The sequence below is a fragment of the Phoxinus phoxinus genome (genome assembly GCF_949152265.1).
Source record: "Phoxinus phoxinus genome assembly, chromosome: 15".
Classification (NCBI taxonomy): Eukaryota; Metazoa; Chordata; class Actinopteri; order Cypriniformes; family Leuciscidae; genus Phoxinus; species Phoxinus phoxinus.
Genome location: NC_136890.1, coordinates 12,133,623 through 12,146,770, shown reverse-complemented (window position 1 = coordinate 12,146,770; position 13,148 = coordinate 12,133,623). Strand labels below are relative to the sequence as shown.

The window sequence follows — 13,148 nt, the reverse complement described above, 5'->3', positions numbered from 1 at the left end:
ACTTAAGGAAAATTGTCCAATAATTAGAATTGTTTTTTTTTTTTCTTCAAAATTTAGTAGTAGGAAATTACTAATCATCCAGTTTTTATATCAGCTATGCATTCTGTTAATTTTGTGAATTGGTAAGTTTTGTCAGGGCGTGAAGGAAAGCCGAGCTGAGTATCATCAGCATAACAGTGAAAACTAATGCCATGCTTCCTAATGATATCACTTAAGTGGTTTACAATGTGTGGTGATGAGTTAAAGTAAAGCGATTTTTGAGTTTCAGATGTCCAGTGACCAATTCTTCTATATCATACTATTGAGCTTTACGTACATTTAGCATCAGCTAAATGACAAAAGCGCTGTGCTAAGCAAAAATCAAAGATATAATCATTTCAGTAAACGTCAATTTATTCAGAGCAGTTGGAATGTTTTTACATGGTTTAGCTGCTAATGTGTGCAGAATTATAAAAGAGTAACAAAAAGGCACTCGTAAGAGCAGCACAGTGATCATCAGAGAGGACTGGTTTACAGAACTTTTTTTTCTAGCTTTGTAAACTTCCTTTTTATTTAACACATGGCTGAGTATAATAAACTATCAAGAAAAACCATTCATCTAGAATTGTTAGAAAGATTTTAATTCATTTAATCCTAAAGAAAAAAAAGGTCCCTTTTTCATTCACATGTTAGATGAATGGCTTGAAAAATAATGGCACTTAATGAGCACAATGAAAACTATGAACCCGTAATACAGTTTGACAGGAAGTATTAGTGTAGTTAAAACTGTATAATTACTGCATATCATGCAAAGGATGTCTACACTTCCTGTCACATCAGGTAATGGAGTGCAAAATATCAGTGAAAGGTCAGGAATCCTGCTTTTCAAGAAGACCATCCAGAAGCTTCTCACACATGTAGAGACACCGAGGAACATGGAAGAACCCTGTACAAAGATTACAGTAATGCATCATGGTTCAAAGTTTAAATACATAACCGACTATTTCAAACTGTATGTTGCAAAAGTTTATGGTCAATTTTTGTTACGAATTTTTTTCCAGCAAGGATGCATTAAATTGATCAAAAGTTACAGTAAAGATGTTAACCATTACACAAAATTTTCTAAATAAATGCTGTTCTTTTGACAAAGAATCCTGAAAAAACAAGTTTCCCACAACATTAAGCAGCACAACTGTTTTCAACATTGATAATAAATGTTTCTTATAATAAATGTTTCTTGAGCAACAATTCACATCACCGAAATAAATTAAATATTCAATTAGAAAGCATGTTTTAACTGTAGCTACTCGCCTTTGAAAGGTCCTCCTTTGAAATCCAGCACAACGTCTCCCTGACGACTCAGATATCCAAACCACTCGCCATGTTTCTCATCAGAAAACTTGAGCAAAGAGACAACAATGGCAACATTGATACTTTACACCCATTATGCAACTTATTACCGTGTTACATGATGTCTCTGTAATGCATGTCTTACATGTCTGAAGGTGTAGTCGTAGATCAGTTTGAATCGGTCCAGTAACACGTTCTCTCTGATGTGACTGTAGGCCATCAGGTAGGCGATCAGAGCTTCACAGTGAGGCCACCACAACTTCATATTCCATTCCAACTACACATATAATGAGTTTTCATGTTTTATGGAGACATAATTTTGTGAGCATGCAAGATATGCTGAAATGACCTGTGGCAGATCTAGACGGGGGAGGTGGGGGGTTTCTGTTATCACACTGCAAGACTTGCTTACAGCAGACAGCCAACCAAACTATTGAAATTTTGAGCAGCAAGCTCATTGGCTGCAGAATCAGCTGTGGCCAATCATCATAAGCCATCTAGAGTTTAATGAAAGCACTAGATATTTTCCAGATATTCTTGAGGTCACTATTAAAGGGATAGTTCACCCAAAAATAAAAATGAGTCCATGATTTACTCACCCTAAAGCCATCCTAGGTTTATATGTCATTCTTTCAGACGAATACAATCAGAGTTATATTAAAAAAATATCTGGCTCTTCCAAGTTTGATAATGGGAGTGAATGGTGAATGCTTTCTGAAATGAAGCGATGCCTTCGTGTAAGAAAAATACCCACATTTAAAACTTTATCGACTAAAATAACTAGCTTCTGGCAGGCGGCCGTACGCATCGATTTACGCCAGAAGAGTAACACTTGAACTTGACGCACAACGTAACCGCGAGAGGTGTCAATTGCCGTCATTACGTTGTGCGTCAAGTTCAAGGGTTATTATTTTGGCGTAAAGCGATGCATAAATCCATGCATTTTCTTACACAAACTCATTGCTTCGCTTCAGAAGGCCTTTATTAACCCTGGGACACGCGTGGAGCACTTTAATCATGAATAGATGCGCTTTGATGGACTTCCAAATACATACAGCCATTCACTCCCATTATCAAACTTGGAAAAGCCAGGATATTTTTTAATATAACTCCGATTGTATTCGTCTGAAAGAAGAATGTCATATACACCTAGGATGGCTTCAGGGTGATTAAATCATGGGCTAGCCTAATTTTCATTTTTAGGTGAACTATCCCTTTAAATCCCATCCTTCATAACATTAATCTTGCGGTGTTAAAGTTAACCCTGCTTTCCCCAACATCTGACTGCAAATCACGGGTATAATCTAACCTGAGTCGGACAGTGACCGTCTACATCCAGGAAGTAGAAAAGACCACCATGTTGTTTGTCCCATCCAGTGTGGAACGGGATCTCCATGAACTTATCAACCGCCGTCTTCTGCAGTTGCACGTCTCCTTTAGTCAGCGCATACTGCAGCAGGAACCAGCCGGCCTCCAGAGCGTGACCTAGAAAGAGACGTCACGGGAAGTAAGGGTGTTGAAATTATATGGAAGCCTGTGACAGTAAGGTTTGAAACGATCACTTACCAGGGTTCTGCAACCGCCCTTGACAGCCAGGAAGTTCCTTTCCATCCAATGTGACACTTTCCAAAATGGCTTTTCCATCTCTCTGAGATGAAAGAATTTAGTGTAACGTATCATCATTTGGCGTTTCCATTACTTTCTCTAATGCGCTGAAGGCCGTTCACATCCTAAGCTTAGTTCCACATCACTAAAGCTTGTAAACGGGTTAGCTCACCTGTATATGCTGTAATATCCGTTCCACACACCATCCGCTGAGGTCTTTGTACTTTTCCACTACATCAGTTCTACCCTCTGTCAGCTGATCTACCAGGCACAGGAGCATCATGGGAACTGCCATACTGTTCACAGGCAGATCACCAGGAAGTTGAGGACGACCAAGACCTGACGGATCAGTCCGAACCCAGAATATCAACTGATCCATCATGCTCTCAGCATCTGCCTGGTGAGAACGAGGACAGAAGATAACCGGACATCAACCATCACAAATACAAAATAAAAAAAATAAACGCATATGCTAAAAAGTAATTGAAAGCTGTTAACTTTTTACCAAAAAAATATAAAAGTACAACCATCTATTGGTTGGTCTATCCAGTCACTTCTATACATGCGTTTTATTTCTAGGTGAGATCTTGACTAATAGTTTTACCTGCATCTCTTTGTCTTGTGTAATCCTGGACAGCTCGTCCATGGCCATCACATAAAAACACTCGCTGAATACCGTCCTTTGAACCTTGACCGCTCAACCATCTCTTGTCAGGCAGAACGCACATTTCCCCGGGCCGCCGGAGGCCGGAACTCGAGCAAACTTCTGCAGAAACGCAGCTCCTGAAATTCAACAATATCTGATGTGACAGGATCACTGCATGTCTGTGTGAATACCAAGATTAAAGCGGCAAGATCAAATGCTGGCATGCAATCTTAAACAATAACAAAATAAAACACTTTGACAGTTTATCAATGAAATGTGGGAGTTGTGATATTTTTCTGATAGATCAAAAAAAAAAAAGTCCCCTAAACATTAAAAACATTAAAAAACAGTACATATACAAGTTTACACGTTAACATTTGAACTGGGTCATTTGTGTAAATTCTGATATTTGATTTACTGTATGTGTAAACGCGTTAATGTGAAAGAGGTTTTTCAGGCCAGTACTAAACAAAAAAGTTATGATCTCTCTTATTTTATTGACATTTTGCAGTTTCTGCAAAAATGCACACCTTAAAGAAAAAGTTGGGGTCGGTAAGGTTTTATAACGTTTTTGAAAGAAGTCTTTTATTGCTCGCCACTGCATTTATTTGCAAAAGAAAAAAAGTAAATTAGTAATAGTGTGAACTATTAATTCAATTTAAAATAAATGTTTTCCATTCAAATTTATTTTCAAATGTAATTTGTTTCTGTGACGTGTAAGATGAATTTTCAGCATCAATACCCCAATGTCACATGATCCTTCAGAAATCATTCTAATTTGCTGATTTCCTGCTCAAGAAACATTTATTATTATCATCAATGAGTAACAGTTGTGCTTCTTAATATTTATGTGGAAACAGTGATGCAATTTTCCTGGATTCTTTGATGAATATACTTTTTTGCAACAATGTAAAAGTCTTTACTGTCACTTTTGATCAATTTAATGTACCCTTGGCCTTCCTTGATGAATTAAAGTATTATTTTTATTTTATTTTAAACTGACTCCAAACTTTTGAATGGTAGTGTGTTTATTGATAGATAGAGCAACTGAATCACAAACCTGATTTAGCAGCCTCAAGAATCTCAGGTTTGTGAAATCGTTCCATTGTACGATACAGCCTGCTGTACATCCATACCTGGTGGATACGTTAGACGTCAGACACTCACTTAACACAGACATTTATTGGAAAAACAATTAAACAAAATTATAATTTAATCAGGACCAGTTGTTCAAAAAGTTGAATATGGATCAGAATGATTTAGATGTGGAAATCCAATGTTTTGATATCCAGGATAAGATAGTCTATTTTTACTTTTGTGGCGGTTTTTCAAAGCTAAATTAAATTGTATCACCCTGATCACAAGGTCCTTAAAAACTTGTGCGTGTATTACATGATACAAATGTTGTATTTTTTGCACCAATTTTAAAGTTTTATTAAATTTTTGTTCCTGAAATCCACCCTTCTGCTGGGGATGTTATAATAATTTATCAAAAGTATCTCAATCTTACTAAAAAGTTTTGAACAACACAAACTGATGATTTGATTCAGATCAAAACCAAGATTGAATTTTGTGATCTAATCTGATTTCAGAATCCTTTTTTTTTCTTTTGACCCATATTCAAGATTTTATCCAAAACGATAGCCGAAATCCGATCAGATTACTTTTGAACAACTGGCCCCTAATGATTATTATATAAATAAATTGATATTAGAACATGAAACATGTAAGCTCTGACCTGTCTTCCCTGTAGCCACACATATTTCAGCTCATCATAGACCTTCCCATCTTTTCCAAGGCAGGTAAAAAATCCACTAAAGTCAATATAATGAAACAAACTTTTAACATGGGCATACTATTTAATTCACATGTTAAACTAAAATTAACTTTAACATTTATAACTTAGAAAAGTAAGTACATATGCCTTAAATACCCATCATTGTGACTCAAATTGCTCATTTAAAAAAGTATGAATACGGTTTGAATGATGGTGTCCCACAGGGTTCAGTGTTAAGGATAATTTCAATGTTCAGCATTTATGCATGTTCATCATTTAAGCTTACATAATACAAATATTTAAACAATTTGAATTTTAAGGAATTATATGGGAAATGCTGCTGAAGCCATGCATTAAAATGTGAATCATTTCACCCATGTTCTTTGTCATGGGAATATTTCAGCCAGAAATCCACAACTCTGTCCAGTTCAGTCCGGATTCTCTCTCGATACTGTTCCAGCAGTGTTTCTGTCATTGTTCCTTAAAGCAAGTAACAGTTTAGGGTCATGCACAATGGTTGTTTTATAGTACGACTGTGATAGTTTTGACGTGTATGCATTGCAGCTATCAAAGTGATCATGTGATGTTAAAAACTGACCCTTGCTCTGTCAATAAATCAATGCTTATAACTTTATATATCTTCAGTCAGCTACTCTTTCCATATGATATACCAAACTGTTTGCATTATCAATAATTCACCAATGCAAAGATGAATTCAGTTTAACTCAATCAGTGGGACCTTTTTGAAAAGCATTTTTACTTATGATTATGAATACCAAGCATAAAATGCTTCTACTCAGGGGTGTAGCACCAAATGTTGGGCCCCGGTCACAGAACCAAGGGGCGGGCCACTCACTCCGGCATAATATATCTTTGTGTTTATAGAGCAGCGAATCATATTAAATTGATTTCTGAAGGATCATGTGACACTGAAGACTGGAGTTATGATGCAAAAATTCAGCTTTGGCATCACAAAAATAAATTACATTTTACAATATATTAAAATAGAAAACCTTTTGAAACTTGTAATATTTCACAATACTTGTTTTTACTGGTTTTTTTTTCATCTAATAAATGCAGCATTAGTGGGTATAAGAGACTTAATTCGAAAACATATAAATAAATAAAAATCTTAATAATTCCAAACTTTTGACAACCAGTGTGTATTCATTTCATAATTTATTTATTTAGCTATTCCGTTGGCGCCTGTACTGACAAATAATTTGCTTGACAATTATTTTTTCAAATTTACATTTCAAAATAATAACGTACATGGAAAACAAACATATTTTTCGTTGCGATTTCTGACAACCATTTGATGGGGAACTCCGTGGAGTTTGAGCTGATAACGTTACAAGCAAACGGAACTCAAGAGAACCGCTGACAGCTGTTCATGTCATTGATTAAACAGAAGCTTGTGATAAGTGCATGAATATCATCTGCTTCAATAGAGCATCACAGTCCCGCCCACAGCCCGAGAGAGCTCTGGTGCCGGAAGTAAATTTCCCATTCATTTCTCCCATTGACTTTTGGAAAAATCCGTATCTAAAGAGTTTTAGAGCATGTCTGAGGATAACCAGCTATGGCTGAACTCATAAGCATACAACATATCATTTCGAGTGAAAAAACGAAGAGAAAATCCAAAAAAAGGCAAAGGTACAAGACTGTGTACATATTTTCATTTCCGAGCGAAGGAACTACTCATCCCATAACCCACCGCGCCTCACTGAAGTCGACTGAAGCCAACCGCGAAAGAGCCTTTTGAGTAAATTTTATATAGTAAATGTGTTGTTAATAGCAGTTCTTTCAGTAATAATCGTGTAAATAAAAATAATAATATATTGTGTGCGTGTGTGAAAGCGGTTAACGATAAGGTTAGCAACATGGTGCAGCTCAGTCATCAACACACGTGTGTTCAGTCAGTGTGTAACGTTAGTTTGTGTGTTTATTTCAAAGCCCTCTATGTCACAGGACACTCTGCTGACAGGACAGGTTGAGGTCCATGCTCATTTTCATGATGTTATAGTTCATCCTTAATTGTAATAACATTTAATGTATTTTCTTAATATCCACAACAAGTGAAAATTAAAAAGTGATGGTCAGCAAACCAGAAAGTGCACAGCGCCACCGGTCTGATGCATGGACCGCTGCATGGTCTGCTCTTGGACCGTTATATTCAGTTTATTAACTTGCCATGAATTATTACACAGATGTTCAGTAAATGCATGGAGAGGTAACGTTATGCCTAGGCTTAATATTGTTTTGACAGCGGCATCATAAAATGCTTGATATGACTCATACCATATGAAGGCTACAGTAGCCTATCTAAAGTGAACGATAAGTAAGGGATAATGTAAAGCGAGGCGGTTGTTATAGCGAATACAACTCGCGAAAGGCTGATTATGAGCCCGAAGCGGACCCTGAAGGGAGTTGTATTCGCTATAACAACCAACTCGCTATACATTATCCCGCTTATTACATGGCTACCTACCAAATAAATAAATAATTTGACACAAAATATTAATTTAAAAAGGAATGTATTGATTTAAAAACTATTTATATGGCTTCCGCTAAAGACAACAGTCCGTTCAGTCTACTGTTAGAATCCTGCTTCCATGGCAACGCTCTCCGGACCTTCGCGGGGTTTACACGACATCCACCAATCAGATGCATCACTGTGGGATTGTGGGATTGTTTAGGATTGTGGGTAATGAAGTACTTATCCAAGACATCGCGAATAAAAGGCATTTATCTCAAATCAAGGTTAGTGCCCCATGAACTTTTGGTGTTTATATGAGCATATACAATCGCTTAGTACAGCCGTTGCTGGTTTTAAGTCTACAATGTATGGTTACGTTTTTATGGCTTATACCCCAAATGTCTATGGAGAAATTGTATTGAATTTTTACTTCCGGCACCGGCTGTGGGCGGGACTGTGATGCTCTATGCTCTAAGGCTTTTAGAAGGAACGACTGTAAAGAGTTTGGCGACTCATTGTTGATTTGCGGAACTGTTTGGTTAATCTGTGATATCTGATGGTGACTGACTTATATTGCGTGCTACTGTCTGGAACAACACTTTACGAGAAAAACAGATCGTGTCTATACTCGCCTTGTCTTAGCGTCTCCCTGCTTGCAAAACACTCCAAAATTACTCACCACTTTTGCCCGATGAAGAAGAAAATCCACCTTCTGTACTCGTCTGTTTTTAAAACGATCTTATTTTTTAGTGACACTGAAAATAAAAGCGGTTAAACCGACTCTTCCTTAATTTTGCAGAGGCAGTAAAAAAGGCACATCATATGACCAACATCCAGACAGCTGGTCCTGTTTATTCCGCTTTCCTAAGATCATTGGCCAGCTCCTTTTCTGCTCATCCAATCACAGGCCAGGAGAACATGCAGGTTAAGGCTCGTGCAAGCAAAACACACACATTATTTCCCAGTACTGGCACTTTTGTTGGAGTAGTTGGAGCTTTATTGCAAGATTCGTAGCCATGTTTATTAAATACAATATGAATAGTTCTGGTTTGATTTTAGAATACTGACATTTATAACTTTCAAACCCATTACAAAAATAATTACCACGGTAATTTGCCCCGTTGTTTTTTTTCTTCACTAATAATAAAGTACCAAAAAAGGGATGTGAAAACCACGTCATTTGGACATGTGTTATGGTAGAAGCGTGGTATTTACTAAATTACATTGTAGAATAAAGGGTTTCTACAATAAAATTGGTAATTTCTTCAGCTCTCAGCAAAATATTACAGTTTGTGAATCACTGAAGTAGATTTTGTATGTTTTACACTAGGGCTTATCAATAACCTAGTAGTAATAATGGTATTTGGAAGGAACTATGAGTATGGGTAGGCTAGTTTTTTTTCTTTTTCTTTATATTATTAAATTATTGCAGAACACATAGTGAACTGTAACAGACTAAAATGAAAAAAAAAAGGTTAATAACAAGATAATAATGGATATAACGAAACGCGGTGTACTTTATTTCAAAATGAAGCTGCGAGGCCAAATGAAGTGTGTGTTTAGTCAGATTCAGGAGTGAACGTTCTTCTGCAGAGCTGTGTGGACTCTCTTCAGGTTCTGTCTCACTCGCACAAACTCCAAGAGCTGAACCTCCTCATGCAACTTCTCCTCGTCTTCCTTCTCCTTCTGAGATGTAACAAATCGGAAATCACAGACAAATAAAACGGACTCAGTTATTACAGTTAGTGTTACTACAATGAACCTGTTGTAAACAAAATGACATTAAAAACTGTGAAAACATAAATGACATCATATTAATGTATTATGATTTCTACACAGTAGAATTTCAACAGGTTTTTTTTGGTGTAAGCTGTGGTTTACCATGGTCAGTTTGGTAAGGCGAACCTATACAGTAATAAGTGTGTGTAAACTGATGTGTTTGTTTGGCCTGGAGGAGGCTGCTGACCATCATCTCCTGGTGTTTCTGCTGGCGCTGGAGAAGCACCTGCTCTAGAGGACTCCTGCTCTGCTCTCCCTCCTCCCTCTGGCTCTTCTCTCTCTTCCTCCTCTCCAGAACCGCCTGAAGCTCCGGCTTACAGCCCACCACCAGCCCTCTGTCCCGCCCAAAGAGCCAAAGCACAAACAACAGGTATAAAAGTAACATTTTACCAGTGTTATTTTAGAAATATGTATTACAGTTTTCATTAAAGGGATAGTTCACACAAAATAAAATAAAAATCATATTTTACTCACCCTCAACTCAAGTTGTTCCAAACCTGTATGAATGTGGGTTAACCATAGCCATTGATTTCCATTGCATTTTTTTTTATAGTATGGAAATCAATGTTATGGTCAACTATTATGGTTATGGTATGCTATGGTTACATAGATTCTTCAAAATATCTTATTTTGTGTTCAGCAGAAAAATAAATTCATACAGGTTTGGTACAACTCGAGTTGAGGGTGAGTAAATGGTGACAAAATGTTTCTTTTTAGGTGAACTAACACTGATACTATGCATCCTGATTAAGTTCCCTTGGCCTTTGGAATTAAAATATCAGGATGCACAGTATCATGTATCCATGAAATAACTGGCCCTTAAAATTAAAACCTGCCTGCCTCTATGGGAATGTAACATAGGGGTGTCCTGACTTATGCACCCTGTATTTTAAGGAAGAACATTTATTTATTTACGATACATTATTCATTCACAAAGAACATTGGTGTCCTTAAAGGTTGGAGTTTTCCTCTTTTTTTAAATTAAGGCATTAAGATCAATTTCCAAAAGATTCTTCTTTTTTTATTCCTTTTTATAGTCAACTTTAGCATGGGTGTGTTCACTTATGCTAAGCACTGTATATACTGAATATATATGATAAAGTAGGTGAAATACATTTGCATTTAGCTAGATATACAAATACAACAATTTAAAAACAACTGTGGAATTAATGAAAATTAAAACTAAATCTTTCTTCTATGCATCGTAACATTATACAATACGGAGGCCATGTCACAAATCATTTTCAAATTAGATGGGAGGAAAAATAATATTTTCTAAATTTGTTTTCAAAATTTTTGTGTTACAACCAGAAACTTAATGTTTACTATTTCATATTATCATATTATTTCCATCACAAAAAGGAAAATGTCAAAGTTTTGCAAGCAAACGCATACTTTCTCGGAAAATGTCAAAGTTCTGCAAGCAAACGGCAAGTTGCTCTGGGAACTCTAAATCTATGCGAGAAAATGCAAAACCATTGAAATATCATTTTAAAATATAATTTTTCCTCCCATCTAATTTTTCCCCATCACCACGACATAGAAAAACATGAGACAGGAAGAAAAATTATGTATCAATTCTTTTGAATTCCTTCAAAAAAGTATTTTGTTCCTCTGTTAAAACTTTGTGTTTGCCCAAAGAATAACTGAAATATGGTTTTACTTTTCATCTCATATTATTCCCATCACCAGTTTTAGCAAGCAAATGTAAAGTTTCTTGAGGGAACTTTTACGGAAGAATGCAAAGTTTTGCGAGCGAAAAAGAAAGCTTATTTTCCTCATCATCATCATCATAGGTGCTCCATTGCCATCGTGAGATTTGAGTGTATTATGTGAGCCCATATTTCTCAGTTTTTCAGTAGTCTAAAGGACTTGGCAGTAGTGATAGGAGTGTGTGACACAGTGTGTCCTGAGCGCAGGCTGCTGATAATACCAGAGGTGTACGATTGCAGCCTGTGCGTCCACACATGACTGCCTGACACAAAAGACCAGAGAGAGAGAGCGAGGCATCATCAATATTTCACTAACCCACTTAAAAAAAGCACAGCCATTTAATAAAATCTCCATGAACAGAGATAAATATTCCTGTGTCTGATTTGGAGCACTTGCATTGTGATCTTACTTTTTGTGGGCCAGTAACAGCTCTTTGTGAAGCTCCTGGTGGCTCCTTGAGGCTTTCACCGGGTTGTTTAGGTTCCAGGGGCCCTCGGCAATATCACATTTATCTGCATTTTCTTAGACACAAGAGTTATTTCTGCAAGATTCTACAAGACACACTTCTCATGTCACTGTCTGTCAAAAATAGCAGAGTAACGCACCTCGATTATGGCCATGATGATGCAAAGAAGTGCAATTAACTGTGTCTGTGGACGTCTTTGCTCTGGGCTGTGCTGGTCTGCTGGAGTTGGAGACGTGGTTGTGTCCTGCGGCGCAGTTGGATAAGGCATTTTTGAGTTCTTGTTCGGTCGGTCTTGTCAGGAGCGCAGCGGCCGATCTCATTGCACACGCAGGTATCAAGAAGGGCCCTCAGCCAAAGCTCCTGCTGCATGCTGGGAAACTGTGCGTTGGGGTCGTCAACGAAAGCAAAGAGAGTAACAAGAGGGGAGAGATTGAGTTTCACCTAAGTGAGGATCTATAATTTATTCGCTGGTCAAATGCCTGCCCCTGTTAAAATGATTTATTTGTCATTTCAAGCAAAATCACATGAACAGATTGCTGGCTGACAGAGGAAGGCATGCATAATATTTTCATACCACTAAAATGATGGATAGGAAGAACATATATTAGAGAGCATAAATATGTACTTTTTACTAAATTACTAGGCTACATGTCTATAATAGAAATGGACACACCACAATGTTGCATTTAAAACATTAAAATAATCATAATCACTTTAATTTGGACTGAATTTGAATCACATCTGAACAAAATGACACATCAATACATGCACACATTTTTCCAGTCGTATTTTCCAGAGTTTGACATTGTGGAAATCAACCGTGTGGCTTCAAACGCAGTCTGTGCTATTACGAATATGGAAAGCGTAGTACTGAACTCACCGAAAGTGTGTCACCGCTCCATGAGCGAGGTGTCCTCTGAGCAGCAGTGAGTATGAGAGATCTATTTACTACACAACAGAGCGGACACCTGAGAAAGGACACGTTATCTCCCCGTCCATCAATGTGAGTGAGGCGCACTTCACTTGAACGCCGCTTGGGGGCAGCAAGTGTACGACAAATCAACGTACTTCCAATCCTTCTGGCATCATTTCTTTCTCATTACCTGTTTTACTCATTAAGTAAATAGTTGGCTACTTTTGAAAAATCAAATCAAAATTGTATTTAAATTAAATTAAAATCGTGTATACTCACAAATGGCTCGAGGTTCAAGTCATATAATTATTTAGCCTAATAAAAGCTGTTTTATTTAGCATGGAGCGGGTCGCCCTCATGGGGGTAGGTGATCATTCGGCCAAATACAGGTTTTATCGTACATGGATGCGATAAGAGCAACTACTCAGTGGTTTAAAGGTA

At 37.2% G+C, this 13,148-nt stretch overlaps 2 protein-coding genes across 3 annotated transcripts; both read right to left on the bottom strand.

Annotated features, from left to right (window-relative positions):
* Window positions 1–226: 226 nt before the first annotated feature.
* renbp (renin binding protein) lies at window positions 227–8,759 on the bottom strand. The gene is given in 12 exon segments (XM_079638685.1): window positions 227–925; window positions 1,291–1,378; window positions 1,475–1,606; window positions 2,639–2,814; window positions 2,896–2,977; window positions 3,107–3,331; window positions 3,539–3,631; window positions 3,635–3,717; window positions 4,641–4,716; window positions 5,319–5,394; window positions 5,732–5,837; window positions 8,516–8,759. Coding segments are annotated over 11 exon segments (1,209 nt in total). The 5' UTR covers window positions 5,833–5,837; window positions 8,516–8,759; the 3' UTR covers window positions 227–848.
* A 570-nt stretch (window positions 8,760–9,329) lies between these two features.
* LOC307012254 (protein FAM107B) lies at window positions 9,330–12,932 on the bottom strand. Of its 2 annotated transcripts, none has more exons than XM_079638686.1 (5): window positions 12,675–12,932; window positions 11,934–12,172; window positions 11,738–11,849; window positions 9,803–9,950; window positions 9,330–9,522 (listed from the first exon to the last, which is right to left on the bottom strand). In XM_079638686.1, exons 2-5 carry the CDS (start codon window positions 12,112–12,114, stop codon window positions 9,406–9,408), a joined length of 558 nt encoding a protein of 185 aa, XP_079494812.1. In that variant the 5' UTR covers window positions 12,115–12,172; window positions 12,675–12,932; the 3' UTR covers window positions 9,330–9,405. The 2 variants fall into 2 exon arrangements, with proteins under 2 accessions (XP_079494812.1, XP_079494813.1); XM_079638687.1 differs by having other exon boundaries at window positions 11,738–11,840.
* Window positions 12,933–13,148: the final 216 nt, after the last annotated feature.